The following is a 22,594-nucleotide window of genomic DNA, read 5'->3' as shown; positions in this document are numbered from 1 at the left end:
TCCAACACAGCAACTATAGGGTTCAGCAAGCAAAACACTAGGCAGGGCTAAAACTGGCACAGAACACATTTTCAGACAGGAATGGAAAAACAGATTCCACTGTATTGATTTTTCGTTCCTCTTAGACTCATTTGAACTTGTTTCTAAGTCCGGCCAGAAACAGACCTGTCTTCACTTTCCAAATCAAATGTGGGAAGCCAAAAATCACAATCCTGAATGAGAAGAAAATACTAGTGGAAGTAACCGCTGCTGCTGCTACTGAAGTATGTAAAACTACCTGTCTCAATCAATTTACACTAAAAATTCTTTTAAAAAATATAATTGACCTGTATTCTAACTGCACATATTAAACAAAAAGTCTAAGTGAACAGTTTGATGTGGACAGTCCTATAATCTGCCTTTTTTTTTTTTTTTCTCACCAGCAAAACAGTTTGATTTTGCCGGTTTTCACTCTTCAGGATATCCTCTACTTCACATATTAAGACAGAAAAACAGGAGTCACCATATCCTTGTTCACCCTCCTTCCATTTTAAACTGCAAGGTTAAACAAAAACTTCATGAATTGAACTTGAAATTATTTCAAGTTTGTCATACAACTATGAATCAAAATTACACATAAGCAAGTCAGCAGTAAACTTTCATATTTACTTAAATACTGTCATTATGAACACATTAGTTCATTATATATTATTCCATTAGCTTTGTTTGTAAATATTCAGTTTTCTTGAAGGTGCTGTTTAAATAATGCCCAGTGTATAAGACTGCATAGGGGGACTACGCATTTCATTAAGTCAACAACAGCAATTTCCTTTTCCACCATAGGACAATATACTTGAGTAGATTGTGTAACACTACTGTCCTATTTTAGACATAGATGGTATCAGATTTCTACCTCAACTCCGAGAGAAATGGCCATTACTTCCTTCTTGGTACTCTAATTGATGTAGATCAACGACATTATCTACATCATTCAAACTAAACGCTATAGGTACAATTTTCAAAAGAAAAAATTTCATTGTTTAGCAGATTCTATTTAGCAGATTCTACTGCAATCCAATCTTCCTGAACACTGCCCAAGGATTCACACATCCCTTTTCTTGAGCACCATCTAAATCTACAACAGTATCCTCACTGATACCATTTATCTTTTAACCAAATTCTTTTGCATTTGTTTTCCTGCCATGTAGCTCTGAGCTTTGCATGGTAACTTTCATGGTGTCACACCATGCACAGAAAGTAACTCTCACGTATCCTAATGACATATAGACCTGCCCTATAATAAAAACTACCATTCATAATGCCTATACAAATATGAAGTTCATTGTGGACCGAAGACCCAAGCTTTTCCTAGGCATGCGCCTTTAAAATAAAGCTACACTTACTGGTATAAAAGATCTCAGCTGCTGGTCAAAGTCTCTGATGAACCCTCTTGACTCTCCAGTCTAACAGATTATTAAAATTTTTCTGTAGCCTCTCTTAAAAATAAAATTAGTTCAAAAGCTGGACATGGTCAAACAGGTATGAGAGCTCTGCTCAAGCAAGTGAAAGAAACTATAATGAAAACTACTTCAGTCACAGCTATGTAAAAATATTTTGGATTCATGTGATTTTAGGCATTTAAACATCTCATACCACAGAAAAGTTCACACGGTTTTCTGGTGATTCCCATAATTTCTATGAAGTTTCTGGGTGTCAAATATCTTACCCCATTTTATAAATCCTACAGAAGTATTCACTTCATCTCTTATCAATCAAAAAATCAGAGATCAAATTTAAATTGTCCAGATTAGTTTCCACTCTGTGTAGTCAAATGAGATACCTTTACCAGTACCTTCTCAGCCAAGATTTCTCCTAACTCATGATAAAATGCATCATTTTCTGAAGGCATATGTGTTTCTCACAAAGTAGAGAACTAAGAATAGACACTGCTGAAATTCAGTGCACCCACTTCTACCCTGGTACTAACTGTTCAAATTATATACTGAAGAGCAGCTTGGGAAAAATCTATTTACATTCAGATGAAGGATTCTCCTGGCTCTAAAACAGTCCTGACATTTCCAGGGAATCTCCCACAATCCCACATCCTATTACCCTCTCATAACAGCATCACTCTCAGGTGTTGTTTTTTTTTTTTCCTCTCTTTTCTTTTTTTTTTTTTAATTACTCATTTAAAAACTAAGCTGATTTAGCCAAGTAGCCAGTGGAAAAACTTGGTCACCTTCTTTTTACTATGGACTGACTGAATTGCTACTGCAATAATACTCCTGTCTGGACACTTTCCTTATCTGAGAGGTATGGATTCTATTCGTGTCACAGTTAAGAGGGAAGGGAAATCACAACATAATGGAAACATCCCATTCAGAACAAGATTATTTCCACCAGGGCCCATTAATCTTTATTCTATATAAGGCTACTTTATTCCTATACGTAACTTCTCCCATCTCCTGCAAACAATATCAGACTTGCCACGCTAATGCAACAGAGCGAGATCAGATACCCTTTAACAAACTTCCAAAATCTGCTAGAATGCCCATTGTGAGCTGTATTAAACTCACTAATGGAAATAATTGGTTTATCATTTGAAATAGTTTAGAGCAATATAGTAAGTCCTAAGTGATGACTATTTTTTCCCCTCTTTGTTAACATCTTACTATGGATTGATTTCCTATGTGGTTTGTTTCAGTTTAGTAATTCAGAGTTCTTTTCCTAAATCAAAACATTGTTCTGAGAAAATACATTGCTTTTCCCATTGGTTGGCGCTGGAACTTTTCCCCCTGGGGTCCTGACCAGTTTCTGTTTTGAAGTGCTCACAGCTTAGAAATTTAAAAAAGGAAAAAAAAGCCAAAACCACACTCCAAAGGGAAGAAGTGTCACAGTTTATCTGTGTAGGAATGACCTGTATGGATCTGTATCAACAAATAGTCCTCCACGTGCAGAAGCATTATGCTTTCTTCAAGTGGTTTAAGAAAACAGCAGGCTTCAACTCCGTTGCCTAAATATTGGTGATAGCCCCAAGTGAGATGTTCAAAGCCATTAAAAAGCAATAAATCCATGTGACTTGACATGTGATCCATGTCAAGCATGGGCCAGCCATGGCCCAACAGAACCTCCTCTGAAAACCAGCAGGACATTAGCTAAGAGTTCCCACGATACCCCATGACATTTAACAGTACCAGTTAATTAATTATGTTTAGGCACATGACTCAAATTTCTAGTGCCTGCTCTCCCACCCTTCCCCATTCCAGAAGTACTAATTAATGCTTTAATTTTATAGACAGATAAGAAAAAACAAGCTATCGTGCGTGGTGTTGTAGAGTAATTTCATCTCAGAGCTGGACAGGTGGCAGGAAGCCTGACCTTGCTAGAGAGAAAGCATGAGTGTAGAATTGTGAAACTTTAGCATAACTTTACAGCACAACTTTAGCAGAGAATGCAGGCAACAATATGGAGGTTCACCCTACAAGGAGCAGCAGACACAGGAGGAAGGACAAATGAAGAGGAAGAAAGCAGTAGCACAAGAAGTGCTGATGGAATGATGGAAGATCAAGCAGGGCAGAAGGCAATATTGCACTGAATAGGTTAGGAGCATGTCCAAGAGTCAAGCTAATAGTAAAGCACTTAAATCAAAAGCAACAGTTAATCACTAGTGCTCACAACAAGTCAGCTGGCTAACATAACCACAGCATCTCAATACTTTTTCTCTGACCTGCAATGACTCACACTGCATAAGGCAGCAGCAGTTCTCTCTCACCAAAATGTTCACTGTCAACCATCAGGGGATGGAACAGAGGTACGTGAGTTTCTTTTAAAAATCAGAACGGTAACATTCACCTGCTCAACTCTAATGCCTGAGCTATTTTCTACATCATAAGAAAGAGTTGAAATTCTTCAGTGACATACTTTAAAAACTGAATCTTCCAAAAATACTGTGTGAGCAAATGTTAATGGTCCGATCTTGTCTTCCATTGTGCAGCATGTTCACTATATCCCTTGGAAAGTCATTTTCTGAGACCTTGCATTCACAATTTTAAAGCCTTTTATGCAGCATCATGAAAACAAAACCATAAATTTTTTGCATGAAGCAGGTAATTAGTACCACAACCACCACTGTAAAGGAAAAATCTCCCACCAAACAATAGCCACCTAAAATGTATCAGATGGAACTCCAAAGTTTACTATACAGCACATCTACAGAAAAGGACTTTCAGAAATTGGAAAATATATTTCACTTAGGGTGTTAGTGGAGGATAGGCTGGACATGAGCCAATGTGGGCTGTATCAAAAGCAGTGTGACCAGCAGGGTGAGGGAGGGGATTCTGTCACTCTACTCCACTCTCATGAGACCCACATGAAGTGGAGTCTTGGTTGGAAAAGCCAGTCAGCCCCTCCACCTCAAACTGTTTACAACTAAAGAATCACAGCTGTCCACATGGCAAGAGGGCTTGATTACCTTTTCATTCCCCATAGTGTGACTCTGACCTTTGAAGCCTCTCTTTTAAGGTGGTTTTTCTGTTGTTTTTTTTTTCTTTTTAATTTTTTAAGCTCTGTGCACATCAAAACAGCAGCTGGTCAAGGTTTCAGGGGGAAAAATTCAAGACCTTTCCAGTCTCAAAGACCCTCGTAAGAAAAAGCTCTATGCATACAAAGCAGTTTATTTGTGCAGTCCAAACAGGATTAAAAATAACTATGTTACATAAATACAGAAATATTTTGTATTCACTAGCCATAAGAATATAATTTAAAACCCTTCTGCATGTCCTTTTAAATTAAATAAAATGCCATGGTTTATCTACCCACCACTTTAACCAATGTTTACAATGATAGTACTGTACTATAGTCTTGGGAAAATCTAGGTTTTGTTTAAAATACATTATTTATTTTTCATAAATGAAATTAATTGGTTTGAAACCTTACACAAGCACCTTCCAGTTTAGAGTATGAACTGGAGAGTAGGAAAAGAAAGCTACATGCCAAGTAGAACTTTTAACTGTGGAAATTGTTCATTCCAGTTAGAGAAATTCCCAATTCATATTCATTACCAGAATTCACATCAATTGGAAAACAAATCTACTTCTCCAGTGCATTCACACAGAAGTACAGACTATATAAGATGTAAAAAATCTTAGCCATCTGATTACATGTAAGCCCAGCAAGAAAGCCTGGTCACCACCAGTCAGGTAGTCAAGTGCAACAGGAGGAATTGGTTCCTGTAGAGAACACTGGCTGATGTATTATAAGCACAAGTAAGGAGCACTAGTTTCAAATGCCTTGGAAACTTCTGACTCAGAAGTGAACAAATGAATACAGATCTTTCTGATACAGCCTAAATGTCCTCAGATACTCCTACCATACAGAAAGCTCAAATGGATGACCACATAGATGACCAAGTGCTTTGCCAAGGGTGGCAGGTCCCTTGTCTACGGAGAATCACCTACAGTTCCAACTCTAACACACAGACAGCCCCACAGACACCACTGACACTAAAAATGTCTCACTCAATAGCCAGTACAGCACCTCCATAGTCAATGGAGTTTTCAACAAAATTATTTTGTAAACATAAACTGTGCTTTCAACAAAAATAATTACATTTGGTTAAGTTTCCTCTTGTTAGAACTGCAAAATACACGAAACAATTTTTAAAAATAAATCTGTTTGAAACAGAACAGTTTCTATAAAACTGTTGACATTAAAAAGCTTTCCAAAGTACATTCTTCATTTTTCACTCCCACTTTCACATTTAGAAGTGAAATTAAAGACTTCTGAAATGCCCCGCTGAAGAAAACATGCTCATTTTTCTTAAAACCGTAATAAAGTACTCAATCCTTTGCAGTGTTGACAGCACTAAAGCAGATGACTCCTAAGTTTTTGGAGAGCCCAGGCGCATTTTCAGTATCAACACATCTACCTGATGCACATACTGGTTTGGTTTTTTTTTTTTTTTTTTCATTTGGGAAATTCTTCAATACTACTGCAAAATCCCTGTCATAGACAGATTACATTATTAGCCTTTTTAGTCCTTCTATTCACCCATCAGACTTCTGTCCCTAACCTTCTAATCTTTGAATTTTTTTTTCAAGTTTAAAGCAAAAATAAAAATGCAGCATTCTTTCAGGTTAAAGACACCACCACATGCTTAAATATAGCAATTAGTGTTTTGATGAACTGGAACAAATATACCTGTATTAATATGCAAATAAAATTCTTAAAAGTATTTACATCATTGAGTTTAGAAATTTTTCTTCCTATATTTACATTAAATAAATTCAACCTTACCATATTATAAAAAATTATTTTCTTGTACCACTACTGAATAGGCAAAATCTTAATGTAGAATTTTTTATAAAAAAATTTACTGCAAATATTTGATGAAATAATACAACTTTACTTGTGACTATTCTTCCCATTCTGTTCCAAAAAGATTCAAAGTGGAATATATTCACTTACAATTAGATATTTTTAAAAGATATGCCACAGCACAATGACAATGGATATAGCATGTTGGGTTTAAAGACAATATGTTACAATTTTGAAAGATACTCTGAAGCAGATACAGTTACTGGCACTGCTGCCAGCTGGCATGCTCAATAAACTACCTGAAGTAATGATGTTTGGATGTTTAGATTATCTTTAAGATCCCTTACAACCAAAACCATTCTATGTTCATTTTTTCAACAATTTCTTGGTTATATTTTCCCCCTCTAAACCTTTGGCCCTGTAAGCCTAGAACTTCCTTTACAAAACATTATTAACACACTTGAAGACATACAGCGAAAGTATACAAAGAAAGTTTGTGTACACTTAAATATGCCATATGCTTGTTCAACCCATCTGCATATTTCTCTAGAAGAACACTGCCTGTAACCTGTTATTACAAGACACCAAGAAATAAATGTCACAACATACTTATAAAAATATTCATGCAATATACTAATCTAGAAATATCAATTACATTATCTATCTCCTACACCATTAGCTGTAAGTCCAATAAACCTACTCAGCAGACAAGGGATTTAATGAAATAAATCCTGGCTTCCTGGGAGGATCACCTGTGGTTCCAACTCCAACACTTCTGAGCAAATAAATGCTCTCTTCTTGCTGCTGAGCAACAGGCTTTTCTGAATCTTTATCAAACATGCTCCAAAGGAGGGGGGCGTAATAATACTGTGGAAAGTATTTAAATGAGTAGGAGACCAACTGATTGTGGTGAAAGGGAGGATGAGAAGAAACTCTTTTTAAAAAATAATAGAAATTTATGGGGTTTACATTTAGGTCACAGTAAAACTAATTTAGAGCATTTTTTTTCAATAAACAACAGGACAATAAGCTTGTCTACTAATCATCATTAATAAGCCACATGAGCCATAAAATCAAAAAATAAAGAAATAAGCCCACAGTCTTGCACTGCCACAAGTTGTCAGCTTCCACAATTATTTTTACTTCTGCTCGCCATTTAAGGCTGAGGCACCAAGGTACAAGTATTACAGAACAAATATCTCCCAGTGGTTATCTCATAGGAGTAAGGACCAAAACTGACAACATCGAAAAACCAAAGAAAAACTCAGCCCACTTATCAGTGAAAGGTCTCAAGTTCTCTACCCAATGTCTAACAAATGTAAATACTGACTGCTTCCTGCTCCTTTCAGTTCCAGATTGGAGAAAGCATAGTTTGGCTTCCCTTCCTCTACAAGGAAAAATTTCTTACTTATTAATCCTCCTAAATTAACCCAAACATTTAACTTGAAATCCAATACATTACATTCCTTTAGAATAGCTGACTTAATTCCTCATTTCTAGATTACTTTCACATTCTTTGGGAAATCTTACCCAATTTTGGCAGGGAATAGGGCACTTTAAAATAATCTTCATAAAACTCAATGAGTCTCCTTGTAATATTTAGAGCATAGTCCCCTGATCCTCTTCGGATTGCATCAGGCCTTGCATATAACCGTACCTGTTAAAAAAAAAAAAAAAGCAAAAGTCCAGTTTCAGCATCTGCCTTTAAACCTATTCTAACACAAGAGGTGAATGAATTACTCTAAGGTTGCTATGAGGTGGCAGGATTATTCCCTTAAAGCCAAATATGATTGTCATACATTTGTCAAGTCACATCATAGTTGAAAACCAGAGCTACCAAAATTAAAGTTACAAAGTTCAGACGCTACAATCTCCTGCTTATTTGTGTCGCCAAATAAAAAACTTGCACTCCTTGTATCAAAATAAATATTCGAAGAAAATACATGTGTTTGTTAGAGATATGATGGAAGAGCGGATTAGTATAATGGTTCTCTGCCTACACTGAATGTAGGCAGGATGCAGTGACTCAGTAGGAAAGAAGTTCATGGTTTGTTAAAGACACATTATATCAAGCCCTGAAAATATTAGTAGACTGTGGAGAAAAAAAATAATCTTTCTCTTTTCTCTTCTCTGGCAGTGACACCGTTACCCTTGATGAGCTATGGGAAGACTGCAAAAACAACCATTTCTAAGCTCATTCATGTACACAAACAATTAAAATTCCTGAAACCTCCATGACTCCTTCAGGCCTCTGTTTTCAGAAAACAATAAATTAAAGCTGTTTGTATAAGCCACAGACTGCTCTGTTCAGTGTAACACAGCTCACACATTTCAATACGTAGAGTGAACTGAGTGAACAGAACTCATCTTCATAATTCAGCATCCAAGTGTGACCCTGATTAGGGAGCTAGCAGAAAGCACTGCCAGGTTATTACCTCTTCCCTGTCCTTACAGGCTGTAGCACTTCCCTCATGCAAAGATGACATAGAGCCTACAACTGCTATCCAAGAAGGGCATAGAAAGGAGAACCACTTTTTGTTCTCTTTCCTCATACCCTGCCTGATGGAAGTAGCATGTGCTTTGTCTCTGGTGACTGTAGCAGAAGGTTTCTCCCCACAGTTCATAACGACCTGATGTAAATGAGACTCCACTAAATGTCAATCCTTATAATAATATCTGACTCGACAGTACTTTCTGTGGTAGGATTAAATCCCAGCCAGGGTTCTGAGGAAAGCAGTAGTGCAGAAATCAGAAAGTATCAATGCATACATGAAGGAGAAATATCAGCTTTGGAATGTTTCTAAATGCTCTATTCTGGATTAAGAAAAGGCAATGGGATTTTTGGCTTCAGTGAAAGTATTACCAAGTATTGCTTTACTGCTCTTTTCCTGAAACAGTTCAGTTATCCAAGTGGAAACCAAATATCAAACAAAAGTACAGTGTACCTGTCAATTCTCTTTTAACCCACTGTCTCTTGAGTTTCAGTATGGAAACATATTATTTGCTTCATTACAATGTCCATCTTCATATTTAATCTTTGTGTTGTATTAGACTTGGTGCACAATCAATCATACATAGCTATCATTCATAATGTAAAACAGGTAATGGTGTAACCTGAGGAGATATGTAATAAAGCAGACTTCTTATAATCACTACCTGAAAGCACATAGATCATTAGCTGAACTCCTCCAAATAGCAATTTTTATGTATTGCTTCCTTTCAAAGTTAACAGTAACATGTACGTTAAAAAGTTCCTTTATCTACTAAACTTAAATACTATTTACTTAAATAAATAGGTTTTAACAAAATATGTATTACCCACAGGGTTTATAGAAGGACATTAAGAATCACAATTAGATTTGTGATGAACACTGTTTTGTATCATTAAACCTTTATACACAATTTTGCATAATTGCTTTACTGGCACAGTTGACTGTATCAGCAAATTAGGGAAAAAAAGGAGTCAACCAAGTATGCAAAAAATCATTCAATTTGACAGTGGCCAAATCTGTCCATAATAAGAAAGAGGACAACAGAAGGGAAGAAAATAATAAGCAAATAGAAGAAAAATCAAGGTTCAACTTATTGCATTACAATGAATGTCTCCTGGCAAACATAGAAAAGGCATTTAATAGTGTCTGAGACGGAGCCAAGGTACAAAAGCTGCAATGCTGCAAACCTGTCATTTGTCTCCTGCCTAATGCTGAATGTAGTTTTATTTTGCCCATAAAGTATTCCTGTGTTCCACTCTGCCAGCCCAGAACAGCTCTGGACTGCCAGGCCTCCACGGCTCACACCATGGTCACCTGTAAGCTGGAACACAGTTCAGAAACTACCCACACCATTGCCCAGGTCTCTCAAGGGCTTTGGGGCAACCGATATTGTCAAATCAGTCAATCATCTTCAAACACTGGGTCTTGCTTCTGCCTTTCACCCAGCAACCACTGGGTTGAAATATATGGAGAACCTTGGACACAGCACTACAGACCTACCTCGGCCTCAGAAATTCCCTCTTGGTTAGCAGAGGGCTGCCACAGGGGACAGTCTAAGACACCACCTACCTTACCTGGCTAGCTGCTTTGGATGACACATTCTGGTCACATTAGTGCCATTCATAACACGAGGAGTTTGGTCCAGAGCTCAGTCTGAAGGCCGGCACCTATAAGTTTGAAACTGAAGCCCCTAATTTTCACACGCTGTTTTTTTGTTTTTTTTAATGTGTTTGGGCTTATTTTGACCGTATCTTACTTCCAAATCCATCAAATGGGGACTATATTATTTTCTTAGTTTATAAGAAGATTCTCAGTCAAAAGTAATAAATTTTTTATACTCTGCTCCAAAGAGGAACTTAAGTAAAACAGAATGAAGATTAAGACATGAGATTTGTTTAGAGTAATTTGTTTGTTTACTACTTTCGTTTCAAAAGGCAGGTAGGTAGTGTTACTTTAAAACTGCATTGGACTGAACAATAATGCTCTATTATATACTTTTCCACAGGCTATTTGAATGCTGTGCTAAAAATTTAATTTTACAGTAACTTAAATAAGAGAAAAAAAAAGTTTTCTGCAGTGCAGAGTCGGCCTAAATATATAACTAAAAGCAGTACATGTCCTCCTACAAAAGACAAACAGGTTTCTAGCGTAAGTGCGTAATGCAACAATGGCACCTACTGCCCTGCAGATATTATTAATGCTCTTTTTCATAATCTTTGCAAGATTAGGTTAGATTATCTTTTTCATGTAAGAAAGTGGAGTCCAAAGAGAGACCAAGAGTAATTCTGGGTGCCTATCTTGACACATCTCAGCGTCAAGTCTATTTAACAGTTTTATTGCACATACTTATAGCACTGTTTCCATTATATCTTACTGCAGCAGTGAACACTTAATAAAAGTTTTGGCCACAGGTGCCTTAGTTTGGGCATTCACTAAATCAGTAATACATGATTAATGACTAAATGAGACTTTGTCAGTTTCTGTGATTTACTTGGCATCCCACAACAACTCTGGTGGCAGTGGCAGGGAGGGAATTCAAAGCAGGCATTCATCCTTGTGATCGCTTAACAGCCTGCACCAAGCACCTTCCACATTTGGTAATTAAAAAGGTAGGTTCTGTTTGGACAACAGGTATACAAACAGCACACTGCTGGTGTTCTGATGCAGTACAGTTCATTGAAAAATATCAGAAAAATGTTATGAGGAATCATATTCGTAATGACACTGCAATAATACCTACAAATATAACAAAGTTCATACAGTTAACCTAAATTCTGAGGGTTTTTCTTAGCTCCCTTACATCTACATTTGCAACCACTACCAATTTTTCAACATGAGTTTTGACTACAGAGAAGAAAAATCCAGCCCTCTCATTTCTCCCTCAAATGGAATCAAACTGATTGTCTCCTTCCTATCACAAGCATTTTGATCACAGCAATAAAAAAGAAAAATCCATGATTTACATGTGTCTAATTGCAAAAAGACTATGCTCCAACCTTCTCCCCTACATGAATTCACAAAAGGAACTGCACAATGTTCTTCCTCTGGCATTAGAAGATACTAAAAACATTTGCCACAAGCCTGCCAACCTGTTTTCCCAGGGAATTAAGGAATTTGACAACCAGGCAGAAATCAGGATGTTACAGGAAGAAGGTCGCATGCCTGAAGCATGCCTCTGGGCTGGGGACACTTCTACCAAGGCAACCTTCACCAACAGCATCTGCCATGTATACAGGCCATGTTTTTAGATCACCACTCGAGCAGTCCTTGTTAATCAGTTGCACAGCAAGAAAAAAAAAAAGAAAAAAAAAGTTCTTTAAATAAAGGGCTGTGCTTTGGTCATGGCCACCGATAGTTCAAATCATGAGAAGCAGGACTCATATTTCTATTTCATGTGCTGTAAAGAAAAAAGCTCTCTGAATCTTGAAAACAACCTGATGCAGGATTTACACAGGGGTAGCTACTGCTGTATCTCTGTCACAGAATCACATACAAGGTCAGCTTTGAGACTGACAAGGGGAGAAGAGGCATGTATAATCCTAACTCCTGGATGATGCCATCTGATATGACAAATATTGCCAACCATCTCATCATACAAAACTACTCCCAAAGGTACCCACATGGAGAGTCTTTTCCCATCCCTGAATGCTGTCACATCACATAGGCATGTGGAAGCAAAAGAGACTTGAGCCTTGCTCTCATTTAGCTTCCTGCTATTACAGTATCTCTCCAAGCAAACATGGCTAATGTTCCAAAGCCGGCATATACCTGTTTTGCTAATATATAGGTGTCCCCTTCTCCTTTCTCTTGTCTTTAAATAATTTTGCTACATGTACTTAAGTCTGAACAGACAGAACAAATGAGGGTATGGAAATTGAGCGTAGGTCTGGTGATAACCACAAATCTTGTTTTCTCAGGCAAGCATGCATTGCATAACCTTGTATCAACACAGGAATCCAATTCACAATTAAGGATACTTATCCCTCCCCCCTACTTCAAACAGAATTAAAAGTAACTTTGTCAGGTGTTTTAAAGGAGCTAGGAGTGCTTTCCCATTATGAAACAGATGTTTCTGCTCATCAACTGGTGTCAGCAAAGCCATCCTGGGAATAATGTCTGTTCTTTAATCCCTTCCTCAAAGCCAGCAGACTCCACATAAAGCACTGCTCTTGGGAGGCCCCTCCAGACAAGCTCCTGTTCTCTGTGTGACTATACCCACAGGCTCAGTCCAGCACTGGTACATTTAGGATCTTAAAATGATTTTAAAATCTCAGTTCAGGAAGGGCTTATGTCTTAGTTTAATTTTAAGTACGTGTTTAACCTCAAACATACCTTTACATGTTATAGAAGGTCCTAACATTTCAACAGAATGACACTTAACAAATTTTATAAAGAGAGACTAATAGTGTTTTGCTCTTTATTTCATCTGCAGCAACTTCAGCAGTGACACTCAGCTAAAAAACACATGCACTGCCTCTGTACTTAAATGCTTCAATTTACTTGATAATCTGAAATCTTTTATAATTATTTTGCTCACTGACTATTTTAGGCATAGATATTGTTTTTACTATTGTTACAGAGATAAAGATATGGTCACATCATACATTTAATACAGCAGACATATATCTGGATCCAACAGCCTCGGCTGTGAACTCCCTGGATCACTTCTGCAACCAATATTGTATCTCAAATGGGGTTTTTAATGTGATAAATTCAAAATAAATATCAGTTCACTGCGCACACAAACAAGCTACAGGCCAGGTTCCACTAAGAATGTGCATGAATTGTTTCATATGTGCATGCACATACCTCTGCAAGTTTTGCGTAGTGCAAATGCAATAAATTTTACAGCATTGATAAATAAAGGAGGGAGAGAGAGGTAGCTGTATTAAAATATCAATTCTGCTGTAGTGAACATAGTTAGATGTGACATTCTAGAAGAATGCCTTATTTCAATCTCCTATTCATTACTCATCATGGGCAACACTCAAAAAAGATTGCATGATAATGAAATGTGTTTACTGAATACCAAGGAACAGCTCACCTTTACAAGATTTTACTTCAAACTGAGCAATCACAGACAGCACTGCACTGAGTCTTTTTTGAATATAAATAAAACAAAACATGTTTAAGAATTTGAAGAATTGTCTTAGAGTTAGCTGAAATCAATGAGCATTCACTGACCTGATACTTTCTTAGGAAACACCTACGCTAGAGAATGGATAGAACTCTTTTTTTATAGTAAGCAAACATCGTTTTGGAATCCTAATTCGAGACTCTGTTAACAGACTAGTTAAAATAAGAGAAGCCATCAATAAAAATAAAGTGTAAATTAAATAAATGGTCACTGAAGGAATTACAGTGGTAGAGAGATGTCTCAGGGAACACATCTAATGCAAGCATTAGGGGGACCTAATTGTTGCAGGGCAAGGTAAAGAGGTTTGGAACAGAAATAATTTATATTCCTGGACAAAAACTTGTAGCATGACCCTGATAGGAGAAAGAAGTGAGAGAAACTTTTGGAGTTCCATGTGACAGTGGGCAAATGAGAAATATTAAGCAAGAAGATTGCCAGGTATTTTCAGAATTGTGAAAGAGGGGGAATAGCTTTGCGCAGCCCATTTCTAAGTAAACATGACTACATGGGACAAGCATCTTGTTGCCTCATCAGTTCCTCATCTGAACTAAAACAAATGCAACTGCTCCAGCCAAAGGTGCAACAATATATTCTACCAGGAGGCAAAACTGTCATGCAGACACGCTGCAATTTCTAACTTGAGATTATAAAATACTTTGGAAAGTTAATGAGCTGCAGTCACATATAAATCCAACCAGTGCTCAGCTGGCATAAAATACTGGCTATGCCACTGACCACAGTGCCATTAAGATTAATTTAGAGCACTTAGAATCTCTATCATCTTGTTGAAATGGCTCAGGGACAGAAAGTGAACATGTTAACAACTAATGTAGAACAATGTAATTACAGACACCATTTCATAGCCATTTCAGCCAACTAAGACTGCCACAATCTCACCACCACATACTCAGTCATTTGGGCTCAACTCTTCTATTACATCAGCACTGGACTTCATCTCCTCTCTCCTCTTCATCTCCTCACAGGAACATGCCAGCCAGATGAGTCGGCTAACTATGCCAGGTGGATAGTGTCCAGGTAGCCCAGCATACTCACCTGGCCACCACGAGTTCAAAACAGCATGAGAAAGCATTTCTGGAGAGAAGAGAGGACCATGACAGACTGGTTATAGATAAATTTAAATTATTACAGAACTTCAACCTACGAACAAGGTTCAAGTTCTTCCGAAGTGCTATTGTAGGCAATTCAGTGTCTATATTGTTGAGATTCACAGTGGTTAAAGCTCCTTCCAGTCCTTTGTAGCTGGTGAAAAACCAACATAGCTTCAAGTAACAAAGCACAAAGATTTACCTTTTTTTACCTATTATACATAAAAGTTCTGTATCACAACCCCAGTGATAAGATGATGTGAAAATTGCTTTTTCCTTCAGAAAAAAAGTATCTGTGGTAGATATATCCCAATGCTTAACACCAATTTTGATTTCCTTTGGTCGGCCTGGGATTGGACTGAATTCTCTTATTTCAAGAACTATTTACTCCCTATTTTATAGTCAAAGTATTCATATCACACATCATTCATCAATAATATTTAACCTACTCTTGGTTAAAAAAGAAGAATTTAAGAAGTACACAAGTTTAAAGAAAGTGCTAACAAGGGGTCTACAATGTTCAGCAGCCCTATAGCATGCCAAATTTCATCTGGCTAGAGACTGCTTTGTCACAAGCACACAGATGTTACCTTAGAATAATTCCACTTGAAATGATAATATGAAAATCATAACTGCTTATTTATATTTTGGCATTGCCTAGAGACTGTCAATATGACAGCACAATCCCCCTGTGCTTCGCCAACAACATAAATAGAATTAAGAGATGTTTGTTATTGTCAGTCTTTCTGTCCAAAGAGTAAGAAAAACATGAGGAAAAATTAACTGTTATCATCTTCATTGTATAAATGAAAGTTACAGAAAGATGAGCTTAATATCAGGAAAAAGTCTTAAACAGAGCCAGAAACAGAACTTGAATAAGACTTCTCCAAACTGATGAATCATCTTTTCATCATAAAACAAATTACAAATCCCAAAATACATTTTCTGAAAAACACCACTTTTTCCATCACAAATTTTAAAATAAATTAAATCCTGTTTTTAGGTTCCTCAGTCACAACATGTTTTTCAAAAACCAAACCTAAACTTCACTCCAAGCTGTAGACCCCTATCCCTAAAATTTCTAAACTTAGAAGCAATCTGAACACTGAAGTTCCCCACATTAACTTGTGTCTAAGAGTAACTATCCCATGCCCACAACACCTTTTGTCATATGGCTACCATGCTGAGACTTATTAAGGTTTGTTTAAAGGCAAAGGTTATTTTATTGTCCACTTAAAAGTAATTACTTTCAGAGATGTCAACATAGTGGTCCCCCACAAAATAGTACTGAGCTACTGATGTACAGAGAATAACAAAAAAAGATGGGAAGAGATAGAGACAGACTGTACATGACAAAGCAAAGATGAATGCAAGGGCATGTCAGTACTCTCCTGTTCCACATAAATTCTGCACAACCATAGTGGAAACCCAGGTCTGGTATACATACATTTCACCATACTCATCATATGTTTGCACTAATCCTGATCAGTATTAGGGAAAAAAAAAAAAAAAAAAAAAAGCTGTGGTAAATAAAGGGAACCACTGACAAAATACAATGACGAGAAAAGCAAAGCAGAAGCACAGCTCACCGGTAACCTCAAGAGCATTTACTCAATCATCGCTTTATAACAGCAGCAATAAGCAAGAGGAACACAGCAAAGTATCTTGTGAGCTACATGTAAACTTAATAGAAAAACTGTTTGCAAGGTAAACAGATCAGAGTTATAAGGTGCTACGTTTTAAAGTATCCTTTAGAACTTGCTGGCATTGAGGAAACACAGTACTTTGTAGACAAGTCTGCACACTGTGTTAACTCAAACTGGAGATTTTGTGAAAAATCCTACCTAGCCCTTAGGAGGGAGAAAAACATGCACATGGAAACTTAGTGCTCTGACTGGTACAAAAGCCATAACACAACCAAAAACAGGTTACACAATTAAGAGTAAAAACCATTTTAACAGTGAGAGCTCTGTCAGGCTAAAAGGAGCAAAAAGACAAGCAATTAGGCCAGTGAAAACAAAAACCATAAACCATGAAACAGAGAATCAAGAAATCAAACTTTTTGTATGTGTGTCTTTGTATGAAGACACACTAAAACCCACTAAAAAGCTTCCCTAAGAGCTCTGGTTCTCACTCTCAACTAATATTTCAAATCTTTTTTTAAATCTCAAAATTGACAGAACAATATAAAAATAAAACCAAAAATAAAACCTAAATGCACTAATAATATTCAAACACTTTTGCTCAACAAGCCTCTGACAAAACTATGGGCAAATTAGGAGAGAGGTAGTTATCTATCATTAACATCTCCAGCTGGAAGGATTTAAACCCCCTTCTGAGAACACCAATCTCAGTGTAAAACATGAAAACCGACAGAGGAAAAACACTTTAAAGGCAAATTACAATTGTAAACAGAAAAAAAAAATAGAGGGCTGAATTAATTAGAACATTATTCCTGTGTCAGGACTCCCAGTTGAGAAAGATGAAGGCCACAGCCAAGAAAGAAAGTGGTTCACAACCTGACCCTCTAGCCAAGAGACACAGGTAAGTACCAAAGTGAAGTTTTTGCACCGTAGGACAGAAGAAGCTGAAAAATTTAAGTACTCTGACACATACTTAAGCAAGTAAACATAATGACTCTGAAGTGTGCTGGTTTTAGTCTACAAAATACACATTAATGTAATGTGAACTGTTTAAATTAAAGTACTATAAAATGTTTAACCACAGGGTTATTAATCAAATCCCTTCCAATATACGAAACGCTCGGATTATTACAAAAAATATTTTTGTACATTTTATCATTCAAATTATTTTCCTCACCTTAATACTTGCACTACTCAAGACATATTTTCTATCAGGAAGATGTGAGTTAATCAGCAATGTCCTCTGCATGCCTATGGAAAAGGTCAACTTGCTAATGCTTTCTCATCAGTCACAGCTCAAACACCACATCTGGTTTACATCCAAGCAGCCAGCCAGTCAGCTAAGCAGCTGAGGTTAAACTAGATCTGAGTGACTATCACAGGAGTTTCCTAAAACAAAATAATTTGCTGAAGCTGACCTCTTCATTCATATCAATGTGCTGGTTAGCACTATATTAAAATTGAGTATTTAAGACAGGATCAATTACAAGAAGAAACCCTTACTTACAAGAAAGTCAAGGCAACTCCTTTCCCAGGACGGTAACTAGCACAAAGCAACAACATGGTCCAATGGATTACGGGAAGATGGAAAGAAGAGAAAATTTTCTGACACCTGGTATCAAGCATATCTCAGGTAAAACTGAACTTACACTAAAGATTTAAGTCTTAAATAGCATGTCAATTAGGGAAATAGGAATACAAAAACATTTTTACCACCAACACTACTTCAATTCCTTCAGTAGCATAATAAAATGGACTGCATAAATATGTTTCTTTGCTGACAGTGGAGCAGATCATCATTGTTTGAACAGTCCTTCTTTCTCTTTTTTCTAGCTGATGAAGAATTCCCTTGCTTTGCTTCCAGCTGACATTCACATCAATATAACAGCTTCATTTGTCTCTCTATTTTTAACACTTTCTTAGAGTCTAAGATAGTATCTCCTCTCATGAGACATACCCTGACTGCACAGTGCACAGTAAACCTTTAAAATGGCAGCCTTTATTTGCTCCTGTCGTATCTCTACCCACAGCATAAACTGTGTCTACAACTGGAGGATCCGCAGATCAACAATCATTATGAACAATTACTGCAGCAAGATCAACAATGTACAGGCAACAACAGCATTCGTGCACTTAATCAAGTGGACACCAAAAAATGCAAAATTTTTTGGAAGCTTCCATAGGATAAAAGCACTAGAAAGGATAAAATGGGACACTGCAAGGAAGGCTCCTCTAAGTTTAACATATCAGAATATCACATCAAATAGCCCTTTCCTCCAAAGTTTCTGGTGTTGAGTGCTGTTGGCAGGACAGTGAAAGAAAGACAAGATCTGTCCTGCAGTTCATGTACTCTTAATACATGCAACAAAGTATCAGTGAGAACTGGAATCTCTGAGCTTGAAAATTTGATTTCCATAAGAATCACTAAGGCCACACAGAAAAGACTATTAAGAACAAAAGCAGACCAAAGGATCTAGGCACAAACTTAATAACAAAGGAAAAAACTTTATTACACTACTACTACTACTACTATAAAAGGAAAAGAAAGGAAAGAAAAAAACCACACAAAATTTGAAATGAAAACTTTCTAAAACATTTCTCCTCCCTCTACCCAACTCTACTAAACCCCAGCAAGACTCATTTGGATCTTTAATCAAATTTTCACCTTTCAATATAATCAATACTGAGTCCATCGGGGAAGAGAGGAGTCCCCCTTGCACCATAGACTCTCAGGAAACACAACTGCCACCTCTTGTGTTTCCAATGTCACACGTGGCACCGCCCAGACACACCGGCCAGTGTGACACTCTCCTCTCCATGTCACAGTGCTCTCACCACCGTGCATGGACAGAGACTGCTTATAGGGCCCCTTTAAGGATGCTTTGCTAAGGACTACCAGGAACAACAGTCCAGTATCACAATTCGGGACTAGAGTCCCCCCCATTTTCCCCTGGGGCTGAGGGTCTAAAGACAGAGATCGCCTTCTCTTCTTCTCTGAAAATGGGGGGCATCCTCACACCCTCCTCAGCTCTCTCTGTCTACTCTAAAACTGGTAGTTGCTGAAGAAGGTTTCTTGGCTCACTAATGCATCTCCCTAAAATGCAGTCCTTCTTGAAAGAAAGAGTGGTTCAGTCTATGGTAAACAAGTAGAGTCTAGCTAAAAGCCACTCTATCATCTCCCCCTAACCTTCTTCTCTGAACATCTGAGGTTTCAGGTTGTCTCTTTTTTCTTTAAATTCAGGAGAAGTAATACTTTATAAAGCCTTTATTTTACAGGAAAGGGTTAAAATTCTCGGACTCCCCGGATGGCTGCAATTTTAGCCCAGGACTCTGTCTCCCTTCTCCTATGCTGGGCATCTTTCCCCCCCTTCTCCTTCTCTTCTGCCAGCAAACTCCCAGGTGTCTGCAAGCTCTCTATCTTTTTTCTCTCTAGCTTAGGGGAGGGGGAACAAAAACATCCCAGATGTTCTCCACCCTTCCATCCGCAGGAGCTGGCCCAGCTGGTTCTGATCTTTCACTCCCTGGCTTACCTCTGCAGGCTGCATGGCTCCCCTCCCCCACCCAGCCCGGGCTGGGCAGGGGAGGTCCGTACCATGCGGTGACCGGAACCAAAGAAGGACGAGTCCTCCTGGGAATTCCGCTTTTAACCTTTCTGTGTTCTCAGAGGCGTGTCCACCTTCAATTGGTCACCCTAAGTGTTAGTATTTAAACCTGACCCCTGACTGGATGGACTTCTTCCTTCTAAAAAAAATTCTCTTCCCGTGTCAAACCATGACAGAAAATTAAACTAATAAAAATTTGAGAGTCTTCAGATCAGTCTATAAAGTGAAGGAAAGTGATACCAGAGCCTTCTATGAAAAACATTTGTAGAAATATCATTGACTAATATTCTGCTGCCAGTTTTGCCTAAAGTTCTCAAGTAGAAGCTACTGCCTCTAAAATATCTACCATACTTTTTCCATGAGAGTGTTCAAAGCTGCCATTTTCTATAACGCAGAGCAAGGGGAGAAAAAGATGAGGGAATAAGAAAGAAATCTCACGGAGAAGTACTGCTGCTGGACTGCATGCTCACAGTGCTGACTTACTCATGCTTAAATGGAAGGCCAAGGCTTAAAATGTTCTCTGGTTCAAGGACCAGTCAATCTCATTAACCCAAACCCAAGGGATTAAGGCTATGAGACAGCCAAATTCAGCTGCTGTACTTCAGGGTCTCCCAAATACGACCCAGCCCAAGCATTATGCTTACAAATCCATAGAGGTCTCCTTACTTTTACTGCATTTTACCATTGCCCAGCTTGCTCATGAGAAACATAAGAAAGGTCAGTAGTCACAGACTACTAAATAGTTATTAGAAAACTTCACCTCTGTTTTTTTCCTAACAAAATGAAAGGGTCTCATTCACTCACAACAAAAAGAAACCTAAACTAACCACAAGATCACTGCAGGCCTCTAAGTGGTGAGCTCATAAAATGGTAAGCTTTAGAAGGAGAAGACACAGAGATGAGAGCAACTTCAGCAACTTGAACTGACCTTGCTTGTGAGGCGAGCTCCTCTCAACAGCAGAGCACGGCACGGAGGAGCTGGCAGGCACACCAGCCTCACTGTGCATTAAAATCCAGCACCACTCAGAGACACATGTATGGCAGAGGCACAGTTATGTCTGAGCTAATAAATCTTGACTTGCAACACAGCAAATGACCTGTGACACGATGCTCTGCTGACAATGCTATCCCACTTTCCATTCTAGATCCCATTAAGCGATCCTCATGCTTGTACTTGCACTGTACTCCACTGGGAATTACTCATCTCTCCCTAAAAAGAGCAGATGAGCTTCATTCATTTTATGCCAACATAGGAATGGGGTCAAGTATGGCCTGTGAAAAAGCTGTAAGTCAACTGAACAGCCATCATTCCCCACAATTCATATCCATTATTTTCTGTATCTGGACACTGTAATGCAGACCCTTAAGCAGCAGCCAAGGCCACTCCAATGATCTTCTCTGACCCAAGTTTCACTGATGCACATTCTGCAAAGCACGCTCAAGACTCTGAGAAATTACTCTTGTTCGAATGTTGATTTTTACTGCCATTTGTGCTGAGATGGCTAAAGGCCTTTCAGACTCTTTGGCAATAGGCATCCTGAAAACTCTATGAATGTTAAAAAAAAAAAAAGTTTAATAGGTGGTGGCCCCTGAGCTCATAAAAACAAAAGCATCTTCATCACATTCAGGAAACTGGAGAACAAACTCCAAATCCTAGGTCACTGAAGGCTTGGGAATTATGGAAATAGATCAATTTACAAGACTGCACACATAAGAAAGCCAGTAAGCACAGCAAGAAAAAAATGTGATAGCACTTCCTGCCGTTTTGGTCCTGCAGCTTCAGAAAAAAACTGAGATAAGAGAGCAAATACAAATTTAAGGGTTTGTCTACACTGAACACTGCAATGTTTTAAGAGCTGATCTGCAGTGCATTTAGTCCACATAACACAGCACTACCACAATTACACAGTCTCTCCAATTAAACGAGTGGTATTTCTAGACCTCAGTGGGTATGTTACCTAGCCCTGCTAGTTTCTATAACAGCAGCTTTCCTAGCTGTACATTGCTCTGCATTCATATGAACATATTCAAGGATTTAAAACTAAAACAATCAATATCAACACAAATATTTAGAAAGTTAAGGAATGGATGAAACAATAACACCCTGTGAACATTTCTGACTCATTTAACTCCTGTAATAAGAGTTAGCAACAAATCAAGCTCATTCTGTGGACACAAAACCAGAGCTCCCAACGGGTTTGTAGATTGTAATCTAACCTGAAAAGAGAGAGCCCTGGTTCAGAAGTTTCCTCTATACCTGTGGATTCCCAGATACTGAAATGAAGAAGCTGGAGAAGATCAACCTAGAAAACAAATGTAT

General features: G+C 37.9%; 1 protein-coding gene across 1 annotated transcript in view; it reads right to left on the bottom strand.

Annotated features, from left to right (window-relative positions):
- TRHDE (thyrotropin releasing hormone degrading enzyme) overlaps positions 1 to 22,594 on the bottom strand; it is a 217,114-nt gene that overhangs the window by 170,999 nt on the left and 23,521 nt on the right. Inside the window, exon 3 of the mRNA XM_030259934.4 lies at positions 7,825 to 7,951. Within this exon, the coding sequence (XP_030115794.4) occupies positions 7,825 to 7,951 (127 nt within the window). The remainder of the gene's footprint in view (positions 1 to 7,824; positions 7,952 to 22,594) is intronic.

Source organism: Taeniopygia guttata, chromosome 1A (assembly GCF_048771995.1).
Source record: "Taeniopygia guttata chromosome 1A, bTaeGut7.mat, whole genome shotgun sequence".
Classification (NCBI taxonomy): domain Eukaryota; kingdom Metazoa; phylum Chordata; class Aves; order Passeriformes; family Estrildidae; genus Taeniopygia; species Taeniopygia guttata.
The sequence above is the reverse complement of the archived record's forward strand: the minus strand, read 5'-3'. Positions and strand labels throughout refer to the sequence as shown.